This window comes from Dermochelys coriacea, chromosome 13 (assembly GCF_009764565.3).
Source record: "Dermochelys coriacea isolate rDerCor1 chromosome 13, rDerCor1.pri.v4, whole genome shotgun sequence".
NCBI classification, from domain to species: Eukaryota; Metazoa; Chordata; order Testudines; family Dermochelyidae; genus Dermochelys; species Dermochelys coriacea.
The window spans coordinates 773,885-801,881 of NC_050080.1; the positions used below are offsets into that span (position 1 = coordinate 773,885).

The window sequence follows — 27,997 nt, forward strand, 5'->3', positions numbered from 1 at the left end:
AACCAATCCTGGTCTGATGTTTCCTTTCCTGCATGAGAGCACCCCTGCTGTGTTATGTTTACATATTTATTTTGTGCCAGTTACTGTGATATCTAGGTGCCTGTCATTCTTCTCAGGCGGGTGGAAGGCATGGCAGGATGTTATGTGCCCCAAGTGTACAGCAGGTCTGACTGCAGCATGTCCTCTTGCCTAGGTCACACTTAAGGGACCCAGGCAAATTGGGCATGGAGGCGGAGGAGAACGAAGTGGAGAGCAGCAGCGATGCGGCCCCTCATCTGGCACAGGAAGAACCTTCGGAGAGCGGGCTTGGTGTGGAGACCTCTGAAGCCATGTCCGCAGACAGCAGCGATGCTGCTTCAGTGCCCATCCTCTCAGAAACAGATGACTCTGGTGTGGGGCAGAGCTCAGACAGCAGTGGGGTCTCTCTGGTATGGAGTGGGTCTGGAAACCCCTTTGGGATGGGAGTGAGGAGGTGCCTGTGATTTTGTAGATGAGTGTAAGTTGTCATACTCCGAGAATACTGATAGTATCCTTCAGGGAGTAGGCTCTCTGACCCAGCCTAGGTGGTAGCCAACCGTACACAGCACAGGGCATAGTGGACCACAGGGCCAGCTCTGTTTGAGGGGTTTTCTACAGTATGGATATACACATCAGGTTTGTATCTGCCAAACCAAGGGGAAGAGCCCTTCCTACCTAGCTGGATTAGCAGAGGGGAGAGTGCATCTTGTGTCTTTGAGGGTATCTCCTAGCTATTCCCCTGGGCTGAAGGGTCGTCAGTAGAAGCCAGGAAAGCTATCACTTGTCACCCTCTTGTGGGACCCTTTGGGAACTTTCTTCTGGGCAGGTGCCTCCTGCAAGGCAAGGTGCTGATGTGGTATGCAGCTACAGGTTCGCTCTTGGGATGGCTCAACAGAGGCCTCTAAACTGAACTCCCCAGCCTGTCTGTTTTCCAGGAGGAAGTGTCGGAGAGCAGCTCCAGCACAGACGCTATTCCTAGGGTCTACCTTCCAGACTCTTCATCTATCGCCCAGTCTACCCTGGTCTCCAGCGTCTCCACAGTGAGCCAGTCCATTATGGTATCGGAATCCCCACAGGTCCTGGTTCACTCCAGCGTCATCACCGATGGGGCCACAATGGTATCAGACTCCACTGCATCCACCTCCTCAGACCTGGGCTGTGCCATAGACAAAATCATTGAGTCCACAATTGGGCCTGATATCATCCAGAGTGAGTGCATCACCAAGTCAGTCATTGCCTGCTCCCCTTCCTGGAGCCCCAGGAATCTGGCATAGCTCTCAGTGTAATGTGCCCAGGGCTGGGCAAGGGGGACAGGCAGTGGGGACATGGCAGTTGAGTGGGGAAGGAGCTGCTGCTCTAGCGAAGACTCAAGAAAACCGACTCAGTCAAAATGGAAATCCCATTTAGTGGGAGACTGCTCCTGCTTGCTTGCCCTGACAATTAGAAGTGGTGCTTGCTGTTCCTGGCCTTACCACGAGGTGATGAAAGAAGCGACTTGCAGGGCAGCTCTCCATCACTGCTGGAATGGATTTCCATCCTCAGTCTGTCCTGAGTTCACAGCATTAAGTCCATGGAAGAGCACCTGTGCAGCCCCAAGTTAGCTTTCCTCTCTCTCCTTCCTGCTTGCCCACCCTGACTTCCTAGAAGAAAGCCTTGTCTTATTAATTGTCAGCCTCTGCAGTTGGTCCCCATCACCCTCCCGCTCTCTGTTCCCTTCCTAGGCTGCATCGCAGTGACGAGCGCTGAGGATAGCGGTGCCCAGACTACCCAGTATCTCATTCTGCAGGGACCTGATGATGGTAAGTGAATGCTTCTGGATCCTCCATTGACATCTGCTTCTGAGCCCTTTTCCCATTTCCGTCCTTCTACTACAACAACAACAAAGGCCAGAAATCCCTGTGAGGGAATTGTACAGAAGCACTGCTTGTGGGGAGAGTTCTTGGCTTCTCTAGTCCCAGGGGGCATTGTAGGCAGCAGGGTGGGAATGCTGTGGGGCAGAACTCCTAGTTACTCCAATCCCCTCCCAGCAGGGGATATTGTAGGGAGCAGGGCAGGGACACTGGCTGTGGGGAAGCTCTTGGCTATTTGAGCCACTGCCTAGTAGTGTGAAGTGTGTGTGTGTGTAGCCGTGAGGGTTCAATTTTCTTGGTGAGCTCTTGTTGGTGCTTTAGGTGCCCCCATGGTGTCCCAGATGGCCACTTCTGCTCTGGCCAACAGTTTGGCAATAGAAGCCATAGCCGATGGACCCACCTCCACGTGCCTAGACCAGCCTGGCCCTTCCGAGCAGTGTGAAATATTGGAGCTGCGCACACAGCCAGATCAGGCCAGAGAGGCAGATGCGGGAGAGGAGCCAGACCAGCCGGACCTGGAGAGCTTGGAGGAGATGATGGAGGTGGTGGTGGTACAACAGTTCAGGTGCAAGATGTGTCAGTACAAGAGCATCTCTAAGAAAACTCTCATCAACCATATGAAGGAGCGGCATTTCCAGCCAGGTAGGAGTGCTGCCATCTCTGGGAGGCTTGTATACCAGGAGGGGGTGCTGTGCGGGGTAGGAGAGGAGTTTATCAGGTGGGGCGCAAGGTAGTTAATGTATCGGGTGTGGGCACCGCTGTCCCCACGGAGGTGTCTTATAATGGCTCTGTTGTAGCTGGAAAGAATCCAGACTTACACCAGTGTAACTGAGGGCAGAATTTGGTTTTATGTCATTCGTTTACTGAGGACTACATTTTTCAGCCCTTAATTCTGAATTCTCCTGTTGGGGTGAATTTGGCTCTGAATATATAATTACTAGAAATATGAATGACTAAATATCACTATCTAGAGCTTACAAAATGAAAATCTACTTTAAATAACCATATGAAAATAAAAAAATTTAAGTCTGAAGCTTTTCATTTGGAGTCACCCAATGAAATGAATAGGCAGCAGTTTAAAACAAAGAAAAGGAAGTACTTCACACAACACACAGTCAACCTGTGGAACTAGTTGTTAGGGGATATTGTGAACTGGGTTCAAAAAAGAACTAGATAAGTTCCTGGAGGATAGGTCCATCAGTGGCTATTAGCCAAGATGGTCAGGGTCACAAGCCCATGATTTGGGTGTCCCGAAACCTCCAACTGCCAGAAGCTGGGGCTGGACGACAAGGTGGATCACTCAATAAATTATCCTGTTCAATTAATTCCCTCTGAAGCATCTGGCCCTGGCTGCTGTCAGAAGACAGGATACTGGGCTAGATGGACCATTGGTCTGACCTGGTATGGCCATTCTGATGTTCTTTATAAACCAGGTAGGGATGCTGATGACTCTCGGGTGGGAGGAAGGGGATTTCTATACCAGGTGGGTGTGCTGCCATCTCAAAGTGTGCGAGTGGGGTGCTTCCATGTCTGCAAAGGGGTAGGTGGCTTGTCTACCGGGTGGGGTGCCTGCTTTGTGACACACCCCAGCTTGACTGGTGAGAGCAGCACACTGCCCAAGTGATTCTCTTACTGCTTTCTCTGCCAGTGGCTGCTGCTCTGGCCTTGAAGAAGGGACGTCCGCGGAAGGGGGAACCCTCCCCAAAGCCCCTGGAGGAGGATGTACCGGAGGAGGAAGAGGAGGATGATATCATGGATGCTGGAGCCATTGATGACCCTGAAGGTACAGCCCCTTCTCTCTGGCCAGTGCAGCCAGCCGCTGCCAGGGTTTGTGTCTAATGCCTCAGGCCATTCTCCCCACAGAGGACAGTGACTATAACCCAGCCGAGGATGAGCCTCGTGGGCGGCAGCCCAAGTACAGCCGCATTGTCCCCACGTCAAGTGAGGAGAGGCCACGCCGGCGGCCGGGGAGACCCCGCAAATTCCCTCGCCTAGAGGACATGCCAAAGCTTGAAGGTAGGGGTTGGAGAGGAGCTGCGGGCCCTGGCTGGCGGAGGGTGGAAGCTCTGGCCTGCTACCCAAAGCAGGGATGAGGCGGACCCTGACGTGCTGGGTTGCTGTTGGGCAGGTGGTGAGGAGGAGCCCTTAGTCACATCCCAGAGCACTCTGAGCAGCGAGCTGCAGAGCTCCGAGGCAGCCAGCTCCTCCGTCCTGGAGAATGGGGCCAGCGACAGCCTCGTGGAGCCCAGCATCAGCCAGTCGGACTCTGAGAACAAGGATCCGTCCTCCAACATGGGCCCTGAGGAGGCTGACACTGTGCCTAGGAGGCGAGGTCGGCCCTCCCGCCGCTTCCTGGGCAAGAAATACCGCAAGTACATCGGGCGCAGGTGAGGGGTGCTGGGCTGTGGTTGGGCTGGCTGGCTGTGCCCAGGGCTGGGCTGGCAGCCTTGCTGCCGTCACAGCACTGAGCACCAGCTCTGCTTTTACAGATACTACTACAAGTCTCCTAAGCCTCTGATGAGGCCCTACCTGTGCCGAATCTGTGGCTCACGCTTCCTCACGCACGATGACTTGCGCTTTCACGTTAACTCTCACGAGGCCAATGACCCTCAGCTCTTCAAGTGCCTGCAGTGCAGCTACCGCTCCCGCCGCTGGTCCTCCCTTAAAGTGAGCATGGCCTGCCCTGCCCCGGCCTTACCCTGGGGGTCACTGCTGGCTCTTTGCCTTACGGCCTGCTCTTTACCTCTCACAGGAACACATGTTTAATCACGTGGGCAGCAAGCCATACAAGTGTGAGGAGTGTGATTACACAAGTGTGTACAAGAAGGATGTTATCCGCCACTCGACTGTGCATAACCGGGATCGGTGAGTAGAGTGGGGGCCACGGGACTGATCCCTGTGTCCTGACCAGGCAGCTCCTTCCCTGTACCCAGCTCACCTGTGCCACCATGTGCTGAGCCAAGCAGCCCCTTCCCCATGATTCCAAATGCAGCCAGAGCTGAGTTGAGTAGGCAGGATCTGCTTCTGTTCCCCTTTCCCTTCCCAGCGCCAGGGGCCCCCTTTGGCAGTCACTAGGTGGGAGGGTTGTTGAGGGGGGGTCTCGGACTCAGGGAGCATCTGACCCAGTTTGTTTTTCTCCTCTCTCTTAGGAAGAAGAGAGCCGACCCGGTGAGTTCCCAGCTCCCTGATGGCTTGTGTCTTAGCCCCAGTTCTTACTGGGGGCTTCCCTGGCAGGTTTCTTTCTGCTTCTGCTGCCTGGTAGATAGGGATGGTTCTTGGCTGACTGGAGCCCCAGATCTGGCTGGCGAGGGGGCTGAGAGGGGCTGTCAGTGGCTCTCTCAGACAGATGGGCTCATCTCTGCATTTTCTCTCTCTCTCTCTCCCCCCCAGCCCCCAAAGCTGAACTCGTTCCCCTGCCCGGTGTGTAGCCGAGTCTACCCCATGCAGAAGAGGCTGACCCAGCACATGAAGACTCACAGCACGGAGAAGCCACACATGTGTGACAAGGTGGGGAGGGCATGGGGGAAGGGGTGGGGCAAGATGCACCCCGGGGCCTGAATGGGCAGTGAGTGTTGCTCTGTTTGGTTGCAGTGTGGGAAGTCCTTCAAGAAGCGCTACACCTTTAAGATGCATCTGCTGACACACATCCAGGCCATTGCTAACCGCAGGTAGGAGCAGGGGGATTCTCGGCCTGTGTCGGGCTAGCCTTGGGATGGCCAAAGCCTGCTGGGTTGTCACCCCATTCCAAAGAGTTCCCAGGCACCCTGCCCCGAGTAACGGCCCAGTCTCCTTCCCTGGCAGGTTTAAGTGCGAGTTCTGTGACTATATCTGCGAGGATAAAAAGATCCTGCTGAACCACCAGCTGTCGCACATGAACGACAAGCCGTACAAGTGCAGCTTCTGCAAGTACTCCACCTTTCGTGAGGACTTCTTGGTGTCACACATGGCCGTCAAGCACACCGGTGAGAGGAGCCTGTCCCCCGGGCCTTTTGCCAGCCCCTCCCCTTAAATGCTGTCCCTGTTCCCTGATGGCTGCACCCCTCTCTCTGTCTGCAGGGGGAAAGCCATTTGCCTGCGAGTACTGTCACTTCACCACCAAGCACAAGAAGAACCTGCGCCTGCACGTGCAGTGCCGCCACGCTGACTCCTTTGAGGAGTGGGCCCAGCGGCACCCCGAGGAGCCCCCCTGCCGGCGCCGCCCCTTCTTCACCCTGCAGCAGATCGAGGAGCTGAAGCAGCAGCACAGCCAGGTGCAGACTCCCATAGAGCCCGGGGCCAGCCCACTGGTGAGCACTGTGGCCCCTGGCCCTCCTGCCTGCCCCCTCCCCTCAGGCTCGGGCGTGCTCTCAGCTGTTCTTCTCATCCAGGTTCCCCCTGGGCCTGTGACCTACCACACAGCGCAGCCCCTCCCAATGGCGGAACCCTCCGTCCCTTCCCAGGATTCCTTGGGGGAAACCACCATCATTTATGAGCAAGGTGAGCTCCCAGGGAAGGGAGAGGGGCTACCTGGGCAGGCACAGTGCATCTCACCTGCTCTCTCTACCTCTCCCAGATGTGGAGGGATCAGCAGAGCTGGCCACGCAGACAGCGCTGGATCTCCTGCTGAACATGAGCAGCCAGCGGGAGCTGGCCACAGGCTCCCTGCAGGTGAGGTCACAATGCCCACCACAGTTGGGAGGAGAGCCCCAGGCCTGACCCCAGCTGACCCCCCCTCCCATCTCTTTCCCATGCAGGTGGCGGTGGTGAAGTCGGATGGCTCTGGAGCGGCACAGGCCCCCAAAGTCCCATCACAGCAGGAGGAGGGGGCAGATCTGGATCCCAACGGGCAGCAGCAGAAGGTGGTGACGCTCCATGTGGCTGAGCACGGAGAGGCCTTAGTGCAGGAGGCCTATGAGGAGGCGACTCTGGGAAGTGCAGAGCTGCAGCAGATTACCATCCCGTTCGGGGGCACAGCAGAGTACAGCATCATCACGCCCGTCAGCGAGGAGATCCAGGCCCCACAGACACTCTACAGGTAGGTGCCAAACCGGCTGCCCCTGCCCTGGGTCCTAGAGTCATCAGATGCTGCTCCAGTCCCGAGTGTGTTAGTCATGTGGCTGTCTAGGGCTGCCTTCCCTGCAGGAGAGTGCCTCTTCTCTCACCCTGCCCCCATTGTCAGGGCAGCCCTGGCTAGAGGCGAATGGGAGAGCCCTGGGGAAGAGGTGGGGACCCCTCTGACCCTGCCCTCTGCCCCTGTAGTGAGGAGGGGAGCCCAGCAGAGACCACCCGTGCAGTCGTGGTGAGTGACGCCATGATGGCCGAAGCGCTGACAGACCAAAGCAGTCACTACATCCTGTCAGCCAGTTTCCCAGGGAGCCAGCTCCGTCGCGTCGAGGTAAGAGGGGCCCGGACTCCTGGGTCCTGGAGGGGTGTAGGGCAGTGTAACTCTCAGGCTCTTCTCTCCCAGCAGCTCAGTGGGGACCCTGCCCTCTCATCAGGGGAAGGCCAAGAGGCCCAGGCCTCTGGCAGCAAGTGGCCCACGCTGCGGTGCCTGGCCAGGCAGCTCCGAAAGAACTCTGCCTTCTCCCCAGCACCGGAAGGGCAGGAGATCCCGTCTGCAAAGGTGAAATGGCCCGCACTGCAGGGTGTGGCCAAGAAGTTGTCGTGCAAGATTTCCACAACCAAGAAGTTGTCGTGCAAGATTTCCACAACCAAGAAATTCTCATGCAAGATTTGCACAGCCATGTTCACAGGGAGAGCAGAGATGGAGAGTCACAAGAGGGCACACGTAGGGCCCAACACCTTCAAGTGTCCCGACTGCCCGTTCACAGCAGCTATGTGGCTGGAGGTCCGGGTAGGTTGGCTGGGCACCCAGGGGCTGGGTGGGTGTCTGGTGTTGGCAGCTGGCTGATCTCACTCTCTCCTGCCCCCAGAGTCACATGGCACAGCACGCCAACCTTCGACCACACAAGTGCTCCCACTGCAGCTTTGCCTCCAAGAACAAGAAGGACCTGCGCAGACACATGCTGACGCACACCAATGAGAAGCCCTTCGCCTGCCAGATCTGTGGGCAGAGGTGAGTGAAACCAGCCAGGGCCCTGCCGTGCTTCCAGGAGAGCTCTGCAGCAGCACATGGTGATAGCGAGCCACCTGTCCCTGGACATGCCCCTCCCACTGGGACTCTGGTCTCTGAATGGGCCTCCTGTTCTCTGCGCAGTAGCAGCCAGCCTGGCCCTCTCTCATTTCCAGCTCCCAGATCGTGGCAATGTAGAGCTGGAAATGAGGAGCCAGGCCTTGGGATACACCTCTGCTGGCTCCTGCCCTGTGCCTTCCAGGGAAGGGACAGTGTGAGAGGCCCTGCTGCCCTCAACAAGCTCCAACCCCCACTCTCGCTGTCCTTGTAGGTTTAACCGGAACGGGCATCTCAAGTTCCACATGCAGCGCCTGCACTGCTCCGAGGGGAAGCGGCTGGGGCCGCCAGCAACCACCACCCAGCAGACCATCATACTGAACAGCGATGAGGAAGCATTGGCCACGCTGCAGAGTAAGAAACCCACCTTCCCTGATGGTGCAGGGGGTCTGTGCCGAGGACTGCCTGTTGTCAGACCATCTTGGGCTGAGCACTTGATGCAGCTTGTAAGCTAAGCAGGATTGGCCCTGATCAGGTCTTGGATGGGAGATCCCTTGTGAAGTTGCAGGATGCTCCAGGGAGCAGGCGGGGGCACTCTCCCCTTGCAGCCAGTGCTGACCCGTGTCCCGGCATGGTTCTAGGGGACAGGGGGCTGCAGAGCAGTGTGAGTGACCCAGTGGGGGGCACTCTCCTTTTGCAGCCAGCGCTGACCCCAGTGTCCCAGTGCAGTGCTAATGGGTGATGAGGACAGCTTTCTCCGGGTCAGTGCTGGGGGCTTGGCGGTAAGGGAGGGGGTGGCGCTGGCGCTGGCTGGTGGTGGGGTTGTGGGACAGGAGGATTGAGCGGGGCAGGGAATAGCGGTGGCTGAGGATCATTTTCTCTCCCTTCCCAGCGGCTTTGCAGTCTGGCCAGGCAGTGCTGGCTCCTGAACGACTGCAGCAGGCTCTGGGGCAGGAGCACATCATCGTAGCACAGGAGCAGAGCATCACGAGCCCGGTGAGTCAGCCAGATGCCTGTGCCAGCCACACAACCCCACACCCCAACCCCCAAGCAGTGGCCTGTGTCCACCGCTCAGAGGGTCTGGGTTCAGCTACCGCAGTCACAGGCTGCAGCTTCGCTGTCTTGCAGGAGGAGGCCACGTACATCCAGGAGATCACAACAGCTGACGGGCAGACAGTGCAGCACTTGGTGACCGCCGATAACCAGGTATGGGGGGAGTGGCTGTCTATATGGCTCTGGCACCTGTAGGTGGGGTGCTGTGGAGAGCAAGTGAAAGTCCTGCAGGGGCTGATGGGAGTCTCCTGCAGGAGCCCCAGAGGAGGGCCTGTGGGGACTTGACTGGGGTGAAAGGAACCAAAGGGAAACTCCAGCTGAAACTCAGCAGGGAGGTGACCTAGGCTGAGGCAAGTTCCCCAGCAAAGTGGGGAGCCCCAGTGCTTGGCCATCTCAATGCCAGGCTGGAGAAACGCTGGAAAGGTGCCGCAGGGCCGCGTCCCGCACAACCTGCACCGGTGCTGTGGGCCTAGGCGGGTGCTGAGTCTCTGTTTCCCCTGTAGGTTCAGTACATCATTGCCCAGGACAGCGTGCAGCACCTGCTCCCCCACGAGTACGTTGTTGTCCCAGAGGGGCATCACATCCAGGTAAGGGCCCTGCTGTCCTGGCCCTGGCTAGCGGCCAGATCGTTTCCTAGGTGGCGGAGCCCAGGATGGAGCCATGGGCTGGGGCGAGAAGGGGTCCCTGTTCCCTTGAAATCCAGGCCGGTCTCCTCCATGTGGATGAAGTGATCTGGCCTTAGCGGGGGGGGTCTGAGGAGCTGCCCTGCCCTCCCCAGCTATCAGTCCAGCTCTTGTCTTTCAGGTACAAGATGGCCAGATCACCCACATCCAGTATGAACAAGGCAGCCAGTTTCTCCAGGAGCCCCAGGTAATGGGGGCAGCCACTGGTTGGGATTGCACCCTGGAGCTCCCAGACTCGTGGGAGAGGCCCTGGTGGGGAGGGGGAGCATCATGTGACTGGGGAGGGGGTCCCAGGGTGTGGGCATTAATAACTCAGCAAGAAGGTGAATCACTGGTTAAACAGCCTCTGCTTTAGCTAGCTCTGTGAGGGGCCTGCACGTCTTCCGAGGCTCTGCTGCAGACAGAGGTAAGCAGGGCAGGGTGAGCCCTCCCCCCCCACCCTACCCCCCGGTCAGGCTTCCTGCCTGCCCAATCTGATCCGTCTCCCTCTCTGTTCCCCAGCAGATCCAGTACATGCCAGTTTCCCCAGAGCAGCAGCTGGTTACCCAGGCTCAGCTGGAAGCTGTGGCACACTCAGCAGTGACAGGTACAGAGTCAGGGCTTCCTGCTCTGAGCTGAGCCCAGGCCGTGGGCTCTGGCGTGCTGGGTCCCGGGAAAGGCTTTGCCTCCTGCCCACTGTCTGTCTGCAAGTCCTGGTGCCCAGAATCCCTGGCAGCGGATTCATGGGGCATCCCAGCCCGAGGTGGTGTAACATCTCCTGGCTGCTTTCACGCGAGCTAGTGGTCTCAGTCACATGCTGCCTTCAAAAACCACCCACCGCCGTTGCTAGCAGGCTCGACAGGGCGGCTCTGGATTGGGCGGGCTGTGGTTACCCAGCTGCCCTCCTGGCAGGATACAGGGAGCGTGGGCGAAGCTTGCTCTTCTGCTGCATGTGCCCCCTAACTTAAGCAGCAGCAAGCCTGGCTTGTTCTCCTAAGGGGCTGCACGTGGGAAGTGCCGATTCCCCGCGCTCAGTGCTGTGGGTGCCCTAGGCTACCTCCTGGGCTGGAGCCATGCAGCTGTACTGACACCCAGGCAGAGCCCAGCGTCCTGCTGCCACCCCCTCTTTGCTGGATGGAAACGCCGCGGGCGGACCTGGCTTGGCAGGTGGTGGTTGCAGCACATCTCCTGGAGCCACAGAGCGTGGAGTCCCCCCCAGAGCCCATTGTAAAAATGCTTTCTACACCCCTCCCCCGTGCAGGCTTTGGCTACCCCGGTGCGCCTGTCTGGTGCACCTGGCAAAGCCGTGGAGAGCGAGTGGGTAAGGGGCCCCCAGCAAGGGCCCCCTTCCCTGCCTCCTTGGCTGGGGCAATGGAAGGTTGATGCCGCTCTCCCTCTCTCTGCAGCAGTGGCCGATGCTGCCATGGCCCAAGCCCAGGGCATGTTCACCACAGAGGCAACGGCTGAGCAGATCCAGCAGCTGCAGCAGGGGATCCATTACGATGTCATCACGCTGACGGATTAAGGGCTGGGCACTTGCTGGGGACAGGCAGATGCTCTGGGCCAGCCATCCACTAGCCAGGCTGAAAGGGGCTATAGGGTACAAGTCTGAGCACCCTCTGGCTGGGGTTTGCTATTGACTTGCTATGTGCAGCAGGAGGGCCAGGTCCTGCCTAACCGCCCCTCTTCACAGGGTGCTGCATCCTAAGCAAGGGCTGCTCCCTTGGCATTCATGTGGCTAAGGAGCTGGCTGGGAGGGTGGTGGCCTGGCCCTGGCTGGGGCTGGTCTCTGGGCCTTTTTCACCTGACAGTCCCGGATCCTTTTTCCTGCATTGTGTCCTCGAGCTGCCGCCTGCCTGCCCTTCGAGATCCCAGCGTGAGACGGGTGCTGACCACAGCCATGGCGTGAAAAGGCTGCTCAGTTTTAGCAGCCATGTAGGGTGCATGGGCCTGGCAAGGAGAGGGCCTCCCACTTCGGCTTTCCTGGCCTGCAGGCAGGCACCACTCAGGCTCTGCACAGGGAGAGCAGCATGACCTGGAGAGAGGGAACCACAAAGGAAGAGGCAATAGCTGAGATGTTCTATTTTTCTTCCAGAGACAGACTCTGCTGGAGAGAGCTGGTTTGTACGGGGGAGGGGGATAAATGTGAACCATCTGAAGCTTTGAATCTGCTTATGAATAAAAAGGCGTTGGACTCTGCCTGGCCCGTGTGAAGTGGGGCTCAGGGCTGCAGGGGCCCTTCGCAGACGTGCAGCTCCCCTGGTCCGGCACAGCCTCCCTCCTTGCACCCTGGGCATGTGTTGGGCAGGGGGGTGCTTGTGAGGTGCTCCCCCTGCAGCCGCCACCTCACACAATCCGCCTGGCAAGGAAGGGCCCCTTGGCTCTCTGTTAGAATTCCTGAGGTGAGCCCCCCACTGGCTTGAGCTGCTTGGGGACCGGCCCAGGGTGCAGGGGGGCAGAGCCTGCCACCATGGATAAGAGCTCACGCTAGCAGCTGCCACCAGCTGCAGTGACCTTGACTAGAGCACTGAACTGGGCAGCTCTACGTGGATGCTAGTGTAGTGTAGCGATGAAATTAATGGAGTGGTAAACAGCCTAAATCCCCTGTAACTCCGTCCCAAACTACACATGCTGCCCCTCCCTGAGCGGATTGTGGGGAAGTATTTACATGTGATTATAACAGCTAATCTCAGAGTTTTAGTTCTGTCAGTTTGCATTAAATTGATTATCCATGGGGGGGGGGAAGGGGCTAGAACCACCCACCTTCAGGGTGAGCCCTACCACGGCCTCCAGCCCTGGATGCTGCTGCAGGGCCAGGGCTTGACTGCTGCCACCTTCTCCAAGGGTTTGCAAAGATGCTGCCATGTAAGAGCTGGGGCAAGCTGGGGTATGTATCTTCCACCCCAGGAAAGGTGCTGGTTCAACATGAGCCCCCAGTGTTCCAAAGCCAGGGTGTTAGGGGGGACAGTAGGGGCTCTGTTTTCCTCCGGCTGCCGTAGAGGTGACTTGGATTCTTGATGAGCAGTGTGTGGGCTTGCAGAAGCCCTAGTTGCTCCTCCCTAGCCTGGCCAAGCCTCGTGAGGTGCTGCGATGGGGCATGGAGGGGTTTGGGTTTGAAGGTATTTGTGTGGCAGCTGTCCCCCTCAGTCCTGCTGGCCTGGAGATGACTGCATGGCTGTGCCATCTCCTCGTCTCTCCCCAATGCCACACCAGCTAGCGCTCTGCCCCGGGGCCTGGAATTCTGACCCAGACTAGCCATTTCCTCACTGCCCACCTCAGCTGTGCCGTCTGCACCATGGGCCTAAGGCCATGCTGTGAGAGGGGCTGGGCTCATTCTACGGGCCAGGCTGTGACGCTCTGGGATTCGCGCCAGGAACACGGCTGGTGCACACAGGATAGACCCCAGGCTGTGAGAGCCCTTGGACCCATACACCCCTTTCTGCTCCGGCCAGGAGCACCCTCCTCCCGTTCCCTCCCACCCCTCCGCCCCCATCTGGCTTTAGGCAGCAGAGAAAACTGCTCTCTCCTGGCCAGGATCCTGCTCCTTGCGTCAAGCTGAGGAAGAGGCGTGCCCTCCTCCCCCCGCAAGGAGCCGCCTCAGCTGCCCCGTCTGTCCCCTGGGGCTGGGTAAGGAGTGTTTGCTGAGCAAGAGGCTTTGTTCCAGCATGTACCGGGCTGTGAGCGCTCACCCCACTGCCCTCATGCCAGTCCAGCAGGGCCTGGCCTGGCCTTCCAGGAAGCCTTCCTCGGCCAGGCTTCCCCTCACCCTACTGGCGAGAGGTGTTTTCCGTGGCCTTGGCGGGGGCAGGAGGGGCTAGTGCCTGAGCCCCTGGCGTGCTGCCTACACTGCCCTCTCCTGCCATGGATGGACCCGCCCTGTGCCTGGCTCCTGCAGATAGCACCTCCCAGGCTGCCCCCTCCCCTAGGCTGCAGACCCCCACACGCACAGGCTGCCCCGCCTCTCCCAGGCTACAGACCCCACACACACACACAGGCTGCCCCCCTCCCCTAAGCTGCAGACCCCACACACATACACACAGGCTGCCCCCCTCCCCTAGGCTGCAGGGGCCCCCCACACACGCACGGTCTGCTCGCTGCAGCTCCCGCTTCACGCCGCTCCCCACAGGCTGTGCCCCACCCATTCCCTAGACCAGCCCCCAAGCCGCCCCATGCCCTAAGCTGCAACCTGCCCCGCACTCCGCCAACAGCCCGGCCGCTGGCCGGGGGCTCTGAGAGCTGGGCTGAACCCGGGGCCAGCAGCGGGGCTCGGGTCAGAAGCTGCGAGGTGCCCGGGTCTCGACCCCCCCCCGGACAGGCCACTCCGGGGCGCAGCGTCCTGGGCTGGACCATGCGCTCCGGGCCCTGCCTGCTGCAGCGCCCCAGCCCGTCGCGGAGCCGAGCTGCGGGGGTGACATCGGCCCCGCTCCGGGACCCCGGCTCCCAGGTGGGCCAGGGCTGGGCGGAGGGCTCAGGGAGGATGGTTCCTAAGGGGTCCCTGTATCTTGGCTGTCCCAGTGCCAGCGCCCCGTGCCCAGCGCCAAGGGACCCAGGCCCAACATCCAGCTCGGAACCAGCATTTCAGCTGCCGCCCCAGGGACAGACTCACAGCTCCCCCAGGATCAGTGCTTGGCCCCTGGGGAGACTCCCCCCAGAGATCGATGCTTGGCTCCCGGGGAGACCCCCCCCAGAGATCGGTGCTTGGCCCCTGGGGAGACACCCCCCACCTGGAGATTGATGCTTGGCCCCCCGGGAAACCCCCCCCAGACTGGTGTTGGGCCCATTGGACACAGCCCCCACCCCAGCATTAGTGTTCAGCCTGGGGCCCAAGCCATGCTGAGAAACGGGAGGGAGTTCAGAGAAGAGCAAAAGGGCCAGGGTCCCCCACGTGGCTGGCGAAGCCTGTGCTCCAGGGGGTTGGGGTACATGCCAAGCGAGCTGGAGCGGAGTTGCGGGCAGCATTTGGGGCTGTTGCGCGGAGCCGTGGGCTGACAGGCCGCCCTTCGCGGGAGCACCCCGGGATGTTGTCAGTGCTGAGTGTGGACTTGTGCTGGGACCAGCCCAGGTGGAACCAGGGTTCTCTTTGCGTTTGGCCCGTGGTGCTCTGGCCATAGGACAGAATGGGTGATAGGCCTGTTGTGGCTTGGGGCCATGATGGAGTAGTTGGGGGTGGAGGGGCTTTGCCTGGCACTAGAAGGGGGGGGGTTGCTAGCCGTGCTGTGTGCACAGGGTCTGGGGCGGTGGGGACGTGATCCCTGTGCTAGACGGGGTCTGAACCCTTGGGCCCCTCCACCAGCTCAGGGGAAAAGGGGGTGGCTGTGATGCGGTCTGGCCTTACCTGACGAGAGTTGTGGGGGTCAGTGCCTGGAGACACCGCTGCTCTTGCTGCTCATTAGCCTAGGTGACCTTCCCGTTCCCTGTCCCTGGCCAGAGCTAAGCGGGTTTGTTACATGTTTAATATCCTGAGAGTGTGATTAGTCGGTGTTTAATTACGGATCCAACCTGGGAGATAATCTGTGTCTGAGCAGGGAGACGCGCCGGGTGGGTTCCCATCTGGGGGCTCCTGACTCCCAGGCCCCTGCCCTAAAACAGCTGCTCACAGCTGCCTGAACCAAGCCGCCCCTGGCTGCTCTCCAAATGCTCAGCTCCAGCCCCCTTGCCTGAGCTCCTTTGTCCTGTTTCTTCTGGGACAGTCCCCAGTGGAAGCCGGAAATTCTCTGCCTCCTCCCTCAGCACATCCTGCCAGAAATGGCCCAGGCTGCGGGGGCTGCAGTCAGGGCAGGATATAGGGGTTTGCCTCTCCCCTGTGCTAACAGGAATGGGGGTTGGGCTTAGCTTCCCCCTTGCCACAATGATTGAGCAACCAATTTGTTAACCATTTATCAGCCCCAGCCAGAGTGTTTCCAGCCCTCGCTCTGACCCCAGGCTCCGGAGAGAGATGCCAGACTGTGGGCGATTTCAGCCAGCAGTGGCCCCTTCGGCACCCCTGGGCGTGTGTAGGCCAGCCGGCTTGCTCTGGGGCTCCAAGCAGGCCCTTCTGGCCTTGACCCAGAGCTGGCAAAGGTGCTGTGTCCCCCCCCCGGTCCTGTGTGGGGCTGGTCTGCACACACACAGCAGCGGTTTAAGTGAAGGTGTAACTTGAAATGGATCTTGTGGTCCTGGTGCAGGCCTGTGTCGGGAAGGGGAACCAGGTGGCCTCATTCATTTTGATTCCAACGTCTGGGTGGACAAGGTTGCGCACAAGAAGCTACTAGAGAGGCTAGATGTCATCACGGATGAGAGGCAAATGGCCTAGGAGGGACAGCAAAGAGCAGGGAGTAATGGTCACTTAGTTCTCACCAAGAAGAAAAGGAGTACTTGTGGCACCTTAGAGACTAACAAATTTATTAGAGCATAAGCTTTCGTGAGCTACAGCTCACTTCATCGGATGCATTATGCTCTAATAAATTTGTTAGTCTCTAAGGTGCCACAAGTACTCCTTTTCTTTTTGCGAATACAGACTAACACGGCTGCTACTCTGAAACCTGTGGTTAGTTCTCACCATGTCACAAGGTCAAAGCGGGCTGCAAGGTGCCAGGCTGGGACCTGTGTCCTTTAATCAAGTTATTAGTGATCAGAGCCAGACGTGGGCAGGGTGGGGGCAAACACAACAGCTGGCGGGAAGTTAACTAGTCCGGACGGGAGAGAGCAAATGCAGCCAGGAGAGTGGACAACGCAATTCGTCTCACTTCACTTCCAGCTCCTGGGGGATGGTCAGTGGCACAGGGGAAGGTCTAACACCATCCAGTGGGGCATGCTGAACTTAGACAAATTAGGAAATAAGGTGTCATTTTTCACAAGTGAGATAGTTTCCCATTGGAATGACTTCCCGGGCCCAGGGTGGGTTCCCATCACTGACTCCTTTTAATCCAGATGGGATGTTTCTCCAAGAGCTCTGCTCTAGGAATGGTTTGGGGGCAGGTCTCTGGCCTGGTCAGAGTGGGTGATCACAGTGGTCCCTTCTGGCCTCGGAATCCAGGAACGTGGTGGCAAATGGAACTCAGCGTTGATAAAGATGAAGTAATGCACATTGGAGGGGACAATCTGACACCTCCCAGGGGTCTAGATTAACTGCCAGGGATGGGAGTTGGGTGCCAGGGGAGTCCTCTGCTGTGGGCGAAAGAGCTGAGCTGTTCGGCTGCATGAGGACCGGAGTGGAGAATAACACGGGGAATGTTCTAGCACCTTTGCATCAATCGATGGTGCGGATCCTGTGGGCAGCACTGGGCCCCTGTTGCAAGCAGCTGAGGGGTCAGGGAAGGGTGAAGAGAACAAGCAAAGCTGGAAAAACTAAGCCACAGCACAAGTCCCAGGGAGCGGCCAGTGAAACTGACAGGTGGGAAATTCAAAACTGATAAAGGAAATTCTTGTTCACACATTGTGTAATTAGCCTGTGGAACTCACCGCCACAGGATGTCACTGAGCCAAGAACTTGGCTAGATTCCAAGGGGGATGGAGAACCCGAATCTCCAGAGATGTCACAGTTAATGCTGACAAAATGTTTGGAAGAGTTCCAGGGTCTGAACTGATCTTTGACTATTGGAGATCAGGGTGAGACGCTTGTGGGGGGCCGATTCTCCCTGTTGATTGACTGTGGGATCCTTGTACCTCCCTCTGACATGTCTGGGGCTTGCGCTATTGGAGATTGGAGCAATGGGCCTCGGGGCTGAGCCTGTCTGGCCGTTCCTGTGTCCCTACTGGTGCCCTTGCGATGTTAACCTGGCAGGTGTTAGTTCAGTGTAAGAGGTGGGGCTCGTCTCTGGGAGTCGCGGCTTCACCCAAACTGGACCTGCCCCGCTGGGGGTAGAATCTGGGTGATGGTCTCTCCCCTAGACTGACCTCGGGCTGACATGACAGGTGCTCCCGGAGGACACTGCCTGCGGGGCTGCTGAGCAGGGAATGTCTGGTCCCCCAGACCCTTTCCAGCCCCAGGGCCCTGTTCAAGGGGTCACTTTAAACCCAGTGCTCCCACCCCACCCTCCGCAGCTGTCAGCTGGCCTGTCTGGGTGGAGCCCTGGGAGAGGGTTCCTGTCTGCATGTCTGCTCTGGGGAGATAGGACTGTGTGTGATCCCAGCCAGGCCAGCCCTCCTCTCCAGCACTCTCCCCAGAGAGACCCCCGCAGCCAGGGGGTCCTGGCAGCTCCCTTCTGGCCTGAGGAGCAGCTTCCAGCAGGTACCAACATGCTGAACTAGTGACCTCGAACTGCCGTGGGCCTGCTGGGCACTGTAGCCTCGCTGCCTTGGGGGTGAACCTGCCTGCCCGGGGGGCTGTGGGGCTGCCTGGGGGGGTGACCCTGCCTGCCCGGGGGGTTCTGGGGCTGTTGCGGGGGTGACCCTGCCTGCCCAGGGGGCTCTGGGGCTGTCGGGGGGGTGACCCTGCCTGTGGGGCTCTGGGGCTGTCGGGGGGGTGACCCTGCCCATGGGGCTCTGGGGCTGTTGGGGGGGTGACCCTGCCTGCCCGGGGGCTCTGGGGCTGTTGGGGGGGTGACCCTGCCTGCCCGGGGGGCTCTGGGGCTGCCTGGGGGGGTGACCCTGCCTGCCCGTGGGGCTCTGGGGCTGTCGGGGGGTGACCCTGCCCGTGGGGCTCTGGGGCTGTCGGGGGGGTGACCCTGCCTGCCTGGGGGCTCTGGGGCTGTTGGGGGGGCTGACCCTGCCCACCCAGGGTGCTCTGGAGCTGCCTGGGGAGGGACCCTGCCCACCCGGGGTGCTCAGTCCTGTGCTAGCTGCATGTTTGCTTTGGTCCCACTGGGCGCTGCGCAGAGAGCCAGCGTGGTGCTGCTTAGCCCCCAGCTGTTAGCTCTGGCCCCCAGAGCTACATCCACACAGGGCTACAACCCCGCTGCTGGCCTGGGCTCTGGCTGCGGGATTGAAAACCGCTGGGCAGACACTCAGGCGCCCTGCGATGTGGGAGGTTCCCAGAGCTCGACTCCAGCCTGAGCCCAAATGTCTGCATGGCAATTTTTTCGCCCCAGAGCCCGTGTCAGGTGGCCTGGGCCAGCCCCAGCCATGCTGCTGCACGGAGGGCTGTGTGCTTGTTCCATTGTTTGTGGCTGGCTGTTTCCTAAGCCTGTACTGAGGGCTGGTGACCAGGCACTTCCTCAGCCTGGAGCAGCATGCCAGAGAGCCCGGCTCGATGGGGAGGGGATCTCTACGCTGGAAGACGAGGCAGGAAGGAGTCAGTCAATAGAAGAGAGTTCTCCTTGGCATGATTGTGACGTTGTCCTGGGGGACTCACCGCCACAGGCTGTTAGGGAGGCAGGGCTCCATGGGGCTGCTCCAGCTGCAGTGACGCTGGCTCTCGGGATGTTCTGCGGGACAGGAGTTTTCCAGCATTTTATGCCTTGTTCTGATGGGAAAGGGCCAGAACACGGGAATCCAGCTGCTGCCAGGAACCTGCTGTCTGGCTCCTGGCCAAGAGCAACTGGAGGGGGCCCCACTGGGGAAGGGACTGTGGTTGGTCCCCAGTGGCATGAACAGGAGTCCCCGTCCCAGGGAGGTCTGAACAGTCCTTGTCCCCACAGCTCAGCCCCACGAGGCCTTCATGGATCTTAGGAACTAGCTAGCCCTGGTCCGGCAGGGGGAGGTGAGTGTGGGCATCTCTTGGGCTAAGCTCAGGCGCCCCTCTGTGGGGGTGGGGAGCCCCGGGGCCCAGCGGTGGGAAGGCGCTGGGTGCACCAGGCCATGACATGCTCTGATCTGACCCACAGGGCGAGAAGTACGTGGTGCTGAAGCGACGCTACCAGGAAGCAGTGCCTGGCCTGCTGGAGGGCGCGCGGGCAGAGCCAGCTGAAGGGCCTGCAATGCCCCACATCCTGGTCACTGATGTCAGTGCTTCGGTGAGATGCAGGGAACCCTCACCCCCCATCCCAGGGTGCTGCCATGGGCTTCCCCCTCCCTTGGTTCCCTGGCCCCTGCCCACCACAGCAGCCACCCACATCCCCTGCCCCGGGGGGGCTTGTGTGGCTCTGGGAGCTTGGGGAGGGCATGTAGGGTGCTGCTGGCTGCAGAGGTGGGAATGGTGCTCAGGCTGGGCCCATGTGCTGTGCAGCTCCCTGAGGCCGCATGGTGAAGGGGGGCTGAGTGGTTTGGCCCCTGCTGTGGTACCATCCCTGGGGCCAGGCTGGGTTTGGGGCTCTCCCCTCAGGCAGCTGCTGACTGGCTGCAGAGCACCTGGCCCATTCTGATGCACGAGGCCCTGAGCTCGGGTGCTGGGAGCTGGGGGCTCCCCTGTTCCAGGCTGGGCCCCTGAGTTTACTCGGGGAAGGGGAAGGGGGAGAGCTCTGGGTTGGGGGGAGGGGAAGGGGGAGATTTCTGGGCCAGGGGGAGGGGAACAGGGAGAGCTCTGGGCCGGGGGAGAGGAAAGGGGTCCCAGGGGGAGGGGAAAGGGGTCCCAGGGGGAGAGGAAGGGGGAGAGCTCCGGGCTGGGACCCCAGCGTGGAGCCCCAGCGTGGAGCCCCAGGGGCTCTGTTTCACTCAGCCCCCAGCCCCTGTGCTCCCAGCTAGTGGTGGGGACAGTCCCGCAGGCAGCTCATCCTGAATTCCTCCCTTGGCAGTCTCCTGGGGGGCAGAGCCTGGGGCAGCCTCGAGGGGGTCCCTGCTACAGCCCCCAACCCACAGCCTGAGCCAGAGCCCCCAAGAGTGGCAGAGGAGGACGCAGAGAGCGTTTCCAAGGTGAGGGGTGCCCGGCAAAGTAGCCAATGGTGGCAGGAGAGGTGGAAAGAGCCTCACACGCAGGCAGGGCCCCCCAGGGACGCACTGGGTAGCAGGTATCTGACCCCCAGGGAGGGCTGTGCTGTGGGAGACACCCGGTGAATGGGCAGAGAATGGTGAATGTTGGTGGGGGACCATGGTCCTGGGGGCGTGGGCAGCAGGGGCACAGCGGGGTTAGAGCCCCAGGTGTTTGGGGATGCTGCAGACACTGGCAGCTGCCAACACCCAATTTGTCCTGCTAGCAGGATACGTGCGGGAAAGGGGAGTCTCGGGAGCCAGACTCCTGAAGGACACGTGCTGGGTGCTCCACCAGGAGGCAGCGCTGAGGCCTCCCTGCGCTGCAGACGGGGTGTGGCTGGGGGCGATCTGGGCCGTGCTGCTGAGGGGCTGAATGGGGGCACTGGGGAAATGCAGGGGCTGGGCTGGGCCCCTGGCTGGCATTGTGTGTGCCCTGCAGGCCTCAGCACCCCCATGGGCCAGCCGGTACCTGGCACCACTGGACATGGCAGTATTCCTGGCCCCGCTCCACAGAGCAGACAGACGTGGTGCTGGCTCCAGCTCTGTCACCAGGGGCCTGACCCCAGGCCTGGCTCTGCTGGCCGAGCAGCCTGGCGGCTCTTGGGTCACTGCCACACGGAACCCAGGTCAGTCCTGGGCTGCGGAGAGCCTGGCACCCGGCTGCAGGGCTGGCAGGCAGGACAGGGAGTTTCCCTGAAAGGTGGGGGAGGAGGTGGGGCTGGGGGACTCCCCCCCAGCTGTGGTGTCCCTTGGTGCTGTCAGAATGGGCAATGGGCACTGGCTGCAGCTGCGTCACTCCCCCTGCCCCCATGTGTGGAGAGAGCTCCCCTTCCTGGCAGCCCTGTGCATCTCCTGCCCTCTCCCTCTGCTCTCCCGGCAGCCTGCGTCGGAGCAGGACACCTCCGAAGATGGAGGGAGCAGCCTGGGCTCCAACCCTGTGGCGGTGAGTAGTAGGGAGGACCGGGTGTCGGATGCCCAGGATTGGTGCTTTGCCCCCAGCTGTGGAACAGTCTCTAGGACAGGCCCCGTCACTGTGCCAGGCCCCCCAGCTCCTTGGGGTCTCCCTCTTCCTGCACAGGGCAGGCCGTGCAGCTCCTTAGACAGGACCTGCAGGGCTCCAGCCCTCCTGCTTGGCACCGTCAGCTCCGCTCAGCCAGTCCTACTGAGCCAGCCCCTGGCAGAGGCTCGTGCGCCCTGCCGGGGTGACCGCACCTCGCCCAGCCTTTCAGTGACACTCGCACGGCACTGGCACAACAGGTGGGTTTGTTCGTCCCCTGGACACGGCCCAGGGAGGCCGTAGGGTGGCCCAGAGCGAGAGAGGTGGAAGCCCAGACTGTTCTGGTGAGCCCCAAGCCCATCCACGCTGCAGGGACCTCCATGTTCAGGGTCTGGATCTGTCGGAGCTGCTGGGTCACTTCCCAGGTGAGAGCCCCGACTCCTTCCGGCAGCCGATGCTGAGCCCCTCCTCGCTTCATCCCCGGCCCGTGTTCTCGAGCTGGGGTCTGCCCAGCTTCCCTGCTGAGAGGTGGGAACCCATCTCCCTCTGGGCCGAGGGCTAGTGTGAGTCCCCCTGCCCCCCGCCCTATGGGGTCCCAGTGCTGCTGAGAGGTGGGAACTAGGGCTGTCAATTAATCGCAGTTAACTCACGTGATTAACTCAAAAAAATTAATTGCGATTTATTGCACTGTTAAACAATAGAATACCAATTGAAATGTTATAAATATTTTGGATGTTTTGCTACATTTTCAAATATATCGATTTCAGTTACAACACAGAATACAAAGGGTACAGTGCTCACTTGATATTATTTTTGTTACAAATATTTGCACTGTAAAATAATAAACAAAAGAAATAGTATTTTTCAATTCACCGCATACAAGTACTGTAGTGCATTCTCTTTGTCGTGAAAGTGCAATTTTCAAATGTAGATTTTTTGTGAGTTACATAACTGCACTCAAAAACAAAACAGTGTAAAACTTTAGAGCCTACAAGTCCACTCAGTCCTACTTCTTGTTCAGCCAATCGCTCAGAAAAACAAGTTTGTTTACATTTACGGGAGATAATGCTGCCCTCTTCTTATATACAACGTGACCTGAAAGTGAGAATAGGCGTTTGCATGGCACTTTTGTAGCTAGCATTGCAAGGTATTTATGTGCCAGATATGTTAAACATTCGTATGCCCCTTCATGCTTCGGCCACCATTCCAGAGGACATGCTTCCATGCTGATGATGTTCGTTAAAAAAGTAGTGTGTTAATTAAATTAGTGACTGAACTCCTTGGGGGAGAACTGTATGTCCCCTGCTCTGTTTTACCCGCCTTCTGCCATATATTACATGTTATAGCAGTCTCAGATGATGACCCAGCACATATTGTTCATTTTAAGAACACTTTCACAGCAGATCTGACAATACACAAAGAAGGTACCAATGTGAGATTTCTAAAGATAGCTACAGCACTCAACCCAACGTTTAAGAACCAGAAGTGCCTTCCAAAATCTGAGAGGGACGAGGTGTGGAGCATGCTTTCAGAAGTCTTAAGAGAGCAATCCTCCAATGCGGAAACTATGGAACCCAAACCACCAAAAAAGAAAATCAACCTTCTGCTGGTGGCATCTGACTCAGGTAATGAAAATGAATATGCGTCGGTCCGCACTGCTTTGGATTGTTATTGAGCAGAACCCGTCATCAGCGTGGACGCATGTCCCTGGAATGGTGGTTGAAGCATCAAGGGACATATGAATCTTTAGCGCATCTGGCACGTAAATATCTTACAACACTGGCTACAAAAGTCCCATGCGAACACTTGTTCTCACTTTCTGTTGACATTGTAAACAAGAAGTGGGCAGCATTATCTCCTGCAAATGGAAACAAACTTGTTTGTCTGAGTAATTGGCTGAAGTAGGACTGAGTGGACTTGTAGGCTCTAAAGTTTTACACTGTTTTATTTTTGAATGGAGTTATTTTTTGTACGCAATTCTACATTTATACGTTCAACTTTCATGACAAAGAGATTGCACTGCAGTACTTGTGTTAGGTGAATTGTAAAATACTCTTTCTTTTGTTTTTTCCAGTGCAAATATTTGAAATAAAAATAATAATAATATCAAGTGAGCATGTGCCCTTTCTATTCTGTGTTGTAATTAAAATTGATATATTTGAAAATGTAGAAAACATCCAAAAATATTTAAATAAAAGGTATTCTATTATTCTTTAAGAGCGTGATTAATCACGATTAATTTTTTAAATGGCTTGACAGCCCTAGTGAGAACCCATCTCCCTCTGGGCCCAGAGCCATTGTGAGGCCCCCCCTCTGACCCTGTCGGGCCCCGGTGCTGCTGTGTGTCGCTCACTGTGTCTCTCCCCCGCAGCTGGACCTGGTGGAGAAGGAGTGGCTGCAGGGGGCAGCCAGTGGGCACCTGCTCACTCTGAGTCACCTGCTCAAACAGGAGCCATCCCTGGCCACCAGGAAGGCAAGTCTGGCCCTCATGCCCGGCCTGATGTGCTCAGCTGGCTGGGGAAAGTGGGAGGGGCTCTGGGCCCAACCCCTTGCTCTTGGGCAGGGAGGGGGGGCTGCTCTGTGTCCCAGAGAGGGGGGCTGCCCCAGCCCTAACCTGAGCTCAACCATTTTCTCTCTCTCTCTCTGGTCTCGTGGGACATGCTGCAGGACTTCATCTCGGTGAGTACAGGGCCATGCCAGGCCCACACTTCCTCCAGCCCTGACCGGGTGGCTCAGGCTAGAGCTGGGGGTGGGTCATGCAATGGTCCAATTCCTCTGCACTGCCTTGCGAATCCCAGAGGGGCCTGGGGCAAAGTCAAGCACTTGGGACCCCAAACTCCTGTGAAATCCCAGCCCCTCCTGCAGCTAATGAACCCACTGGCCTCACCTGTCCTACGCTGCCCCCCACCTGCCTGTCCCCTCCCCGCCCTCTTGCCCTCCCCCAGGCCTGTACCCCCACCCCCATCTACAGGCTCTGATTTTCTGCTTCTCTCTCTTCCCGGTCGCTGACCTGCTCTGGTTCCGGTGCGGCTCAGGGGGTAAGTTGGGGCAGGTGTGGGGCAGGTGGAACTGGCTGCTCCCGTAGAGGCTCTGGGGGGTGTTGGGGTTGCTGCAGGTTGGTTGACTCCTGGTCTCCGGCGGAGCCCCAGTGCACAGCAGGGAGCCCAGGGGGTCTGCACGGGAGCTCAGCCCAGCCCCAGGGGGCACTAGCAGGGTAGTCCAGCCAACAGCCCGGGCTATAGGGAAGAAGGGGCCCTGAAGCCCGAAGAACAGCTCCCCCCAGGCCCCAGCAGGGTGTCCAAATCCAGATGTTTGGTGGTTGAGTTTCCTGCCCCAAATGGAAGGTTTTGGCTGCCGTCCCCCACGTTGGACCAGTGCTGTGCTGGCTCCGAGGGCCCCGTGCAATGCTTCTAACACGTCTCCTTCTCTGCCCGACACTGCTGCCCGTCCCTGCTGGCGCTGCCACCCGTCTCGGCTGGGAGCAGTTTGTAAGTATGACCCTTTTGGGACCCCAGAATCAACCTCACCCCCTCCCTGCTGCATTCCCAGGCCGGAGCTCCCTGGCTCCTCCACAGCGAGCTGAGTGCTGGCAGATGGGGTGCAGGGCAGGAGGGCCCAGCGGGGCACTTGGGCAGATGGACTCAGCTCAGGGTTGGGAGTCAGGACTCCTGGGTTCTGTTTCTTGCTCTGATGCTGGCTCATTGTGGGGCCTTCATGGTCAGCCCTTTCCCTGGGCCTCAGTTTCCCCATTTGATGGGCCTGACAATAGCCCCTCCCTCTCTGCACTCACCTAGGCCTGCCCCACTGTCACTGGTCTCTGCACAGGGGTTAGACATAGTGACTCCTGCCCGGGACAGTGCCCCTTCGGCCCCATGGGAGGGTGTCATGGAGCCGGTGAGGGAGAGGTGCTGGTGTCTGTGTCCTGCCCACGTTCCCTGCTGGAGTTTCCCGCTGGAGGTGCGATGCAGGTAGTGCCTCTGCCCGGGAGAGTGGGGCTGGGGGGTGGAGCAGAGATGGCTCGGCCTGAGCCCAGCTTGGGGGAGCCAGGCCCAGTCAGGGGATGGGTAAGGCTGGGTTGGGGGTTCTGAGCCTAGCCCTGCCTCTCCCCGCAGACAGCGCTGCACTGGGCAGCCAAACACGGCAAGGAGGACATGGCCTCGCTGCTGGTGGCTGCAGGCGCCGATGTCAACATGCGAGCAGTGAGTTCCCGGCAGGCGAGGGGAGGCAGGCGGGCTCGGGGCCCTGTTCAGGGCTGGCACTGGAGGGGCTCCAGCCCCAGGCAGCAGGTCCCAGTAGGGGCTCTGCCAGCCCCAGCCCCTGGCCTCCCAGCATCCCTGAGTGGGGGCCAGAGGGTGGAGTCCCTGGCCTGGGAAGCCCTGGGGGGTGGGGGGGCTGTGAGCAGCAAGGGAGGGGGGCAATCCATACATGCCTGGCTCTAATGGGTTCTCCTCTCCCCTCCCTATGCTGCTGGCCCTTTGCTCGGACCCAGCACGTGAGTACCTGCCTGCCTTTGTGCCCAGCTGCTGGGTGGGTGGGAGGAGCCGAGGGCACGCAGGGCTGCCGGGGGCTTGCCAGGACACCAGGCGGAGGGGGCTGTGCTGGCGATGGCCTCAGAGGGCTGCAGCCTGAGCTCAGGTGGGATGGGACATGTCAGGAGAGGGGTGGCGGCTGGGGCTGGGAAGCATGGCACTGCATGTCAGGGCATGAAGGGTTAACTGGAAGGGGTCCTGGAGCTCTGTACTAACCCTGTGCTCTCTTCTCCCCACCCCACCCAAACAGGGCGTGAGTATGCAGGTGCCCGGGAAGGACAGACGGACAGACCTCGCAGCAGGCTCCTCAGGACAGATTAGGCAGTGGGCACTGGTGCCCAGAGGCGGGGTGATAGTTCATGGAGCAGGATTAGATGCTGGGGGGTCTCACTGGGAAGGATGGGGGCAGAGAGATCACTGGGGGCTGTGCTGTGGAAGGGGGTGTTTCTGCAGGGTCGGGGGGCCTCTCTAAGGGGGTGATGTCCATGTCCCCTGGGTGGGGAGATTGGCCCATTTCCTTCCTGCAGGGCTGGGGGTCTGAAGCCACCGGTCCCTCGCGTCCTGATGCCTCCTGTATCCCCCCAGGGCTACACCCCCCTGCATATTGCCGCACTGCATGGGCACCGCCAGGTCATGGACCTGCTCGTCCGGAGCTACGGTGAGCAGCACCCGCCCCAGGGACCTGCCACCCCTGGCCTGGGGCCCTTCTGATGACACCACTGGCACAGGAAAGCACTGGGAAGGGGGTTGGGTGGGGCTGATGCCAAGGGCCCCACCTTCTGGGTGACCCCTGTGGGGGAGGGGGTCATGTCCCAGGGCTTGGAGCCCTCTTGGTGCATTCTCCATCCTGGGGCCAGGCAACCCGGGTGGGGGCGGTGCCCGCTGGGCCAAGGCTGAGCTGTGTGTCCCGGCAGGTGCCAAGCAGAATGTGTGGGATTACAGCGGGCACCTGGCCAGGCACTACCTGAGAGCAGAGAAGCCCCTGGACAGAGCTGCCACGATGCCCCGTGAGAAATGCCCCTTGTCTGTCTGTCTGTCTGTCCACCCTTCGGGGTCCCCGTCTCCCTGTGGGGCCCCCTGCCCCAGCTCCAGGAGTTGGGCGCCTCCCTCGCAGCCTCTCCAGAAGGCGGGTCCGTGGTGGGGTGTGGGGCCACAAGCAGCGTGTGCGTGGGGGGGAGGGCACACAAGCCAGGGCAGGACTTAGCCTGGCTGCCTGGGGGGAGGAGCCGTGTAAGGGCTGGGCACTCCCTGCTCGGTGCCACCCTGTGCACCCACTGAGCTGCAGCTGTGCCCCCAGGGCAGGGGGAGGGGGAAGACAGGGGCTGCCAGGGGGGCTGGGGGTTGTAGGCCCTGCTGGGAGGGGGCTGTGTCTCCTGCCCTGACCTTGCCCTGCCCTCTCTCCCCCAGAGCTGCCAGCGATGCACGGCAGGAACAGGGCGCTGGCCTGCCTGCTCTTGCCCAAGGGCAGCGTCCAGGCCCGGAAGCGCTGGGGCTCTGCCGAGGACCTGATGGAGGAGGAGCGGGGGCAGGTGCAGCACCTCACCGTGCCAGCCTCGTACCGCACCGTGCGCAAGTTCTCCCGCTAGTGAGCCGGCTCCTGGCCCCTGCCAGCCCCGTCCCCCGTCCCACCCGCTGCCGGGGGGCTCAGGCTGCCCCAAGTGCGCAGGGCCTGGGGAAGGGCAGTGGATGGGCCCTGCTAGCGACTGCTCGGTTGCAGCAGGGGCAAGAGACGCCGTGTTTCCCAAAGTTCATATTAACACAGCCCCTCCCCCATCCAGAGGCCCCTCAGTCCTGACCTGCAGCCCCTGCTGTCCTGCCCTGGTGATTCCCGTGTCCCCCGTGGTGCCGACCATCACCCTCGTGGTGGGGCTCGCTCGGTTACAGCCCGGCTGCACCTTGCCCCTGCCGCACTCTGCTTTTTTCTAATGGATCCTGACACTGAAATAAAACACTACGTGCAGCCGTGGGTCTGGGTCTGCGTCAGCCCCGGCCAGGTGTGGGGGCAGAGTCCAGAA

At 59.7% G+C, this 27,997-nt stretch overlaps 2 protein-coding genes across 14 annotated transcripts; both read left to right on the forward strand.

Moving 5' to 3' along the window:
* Positions 1-164: 164 nt before the first annotated feature.
* On the forward strand, positions 165-11,891 carry ZNF335 (zinc finger protein 335). 13 transcript variants are annotated; one of them, XM_038369987.2, is made up of 27 exons: positions 166-428; positions 954-1,227; positions 1,740-1,817; positions 2,190-2,510; positions 3,517-3,651; positions 3,732-3,884; positions 3,997-4,255; positions 4,358-4,535; positions 4,621-4,733; positions 5,018-5,036; positions 5,259-5,375; positions 5,460-5,536; positions 5,670-5,830; positions 5,925-6,154; positions 6,236-6,344; positions 6,421-6,515; positions 6,602-6,882; positions 7,107-7,242; positions 7,315-7,701; positions 7,781-7,923; positions 8,252-8,391; positions 8,870-8,973; positions 9,106-9,183; positions 9,534-9,617; positions 9,835-9,900; positions 10,215-10,299; positions 11,099-11,891. In XM_038369987.2, exons 1-27 carry the CDS (start codon positions 225-227, stop codon positions 11,215-11,217), a joined length of 4,146 nt encoding a protein of 1,381 aa, XP_038225915.1. In that variant the 5' UTR covers positions 166-224; the 3' UTR covers positions 11,218-11,891. The 13 variants fall into 13 exon arrangements, with proteins under 13 accessions (XP_043351817.1, XP_038225915.1, XP_038225917.1 ...); XM_038369989.2 differs by having other exon boundaries at positions 10,218-10,299; XM_038369988.2 differs by having other exon boundaries at positions 7,318-7,701.
* A 1,887-nt stretch (positions 11,892-13,778) lies between these two features.
* On the forward strand, positions 13,779-27,942 carry LOC119842142 (ankyrin repeat domain-containing protein SOWAHA-like). The gene is made up of 13 exons (XM_038370060.2): positions 13,779-14,136; positions 19,436-19,564; positions 21,337-21,399; positions 23,825-23,926; positions 24,121-24,132; positions 24,489-24,491; positions 24,798-24,941; positions 25,566-25,652; positions 25,943-25,945; positions 26,233-26,235; positions 26,568-26,640; positions 26,897-26,989; positions 27,390-27,942. The coding sequence occupies exons 1-13, from the start codon at positions 14,041-14,043 to the stop codon at positions 27,566-27,568; spliced, it is 987 nt and encodes a 328-aa protein (XP_038225988.1). The 5' UTR covers positions 13,779-14,040; the 3' UTR covers positions 27,569-27,942.
* The last annotated feature ends 55 nt before the right edge of the window (positions 27,943-27,997 follow it).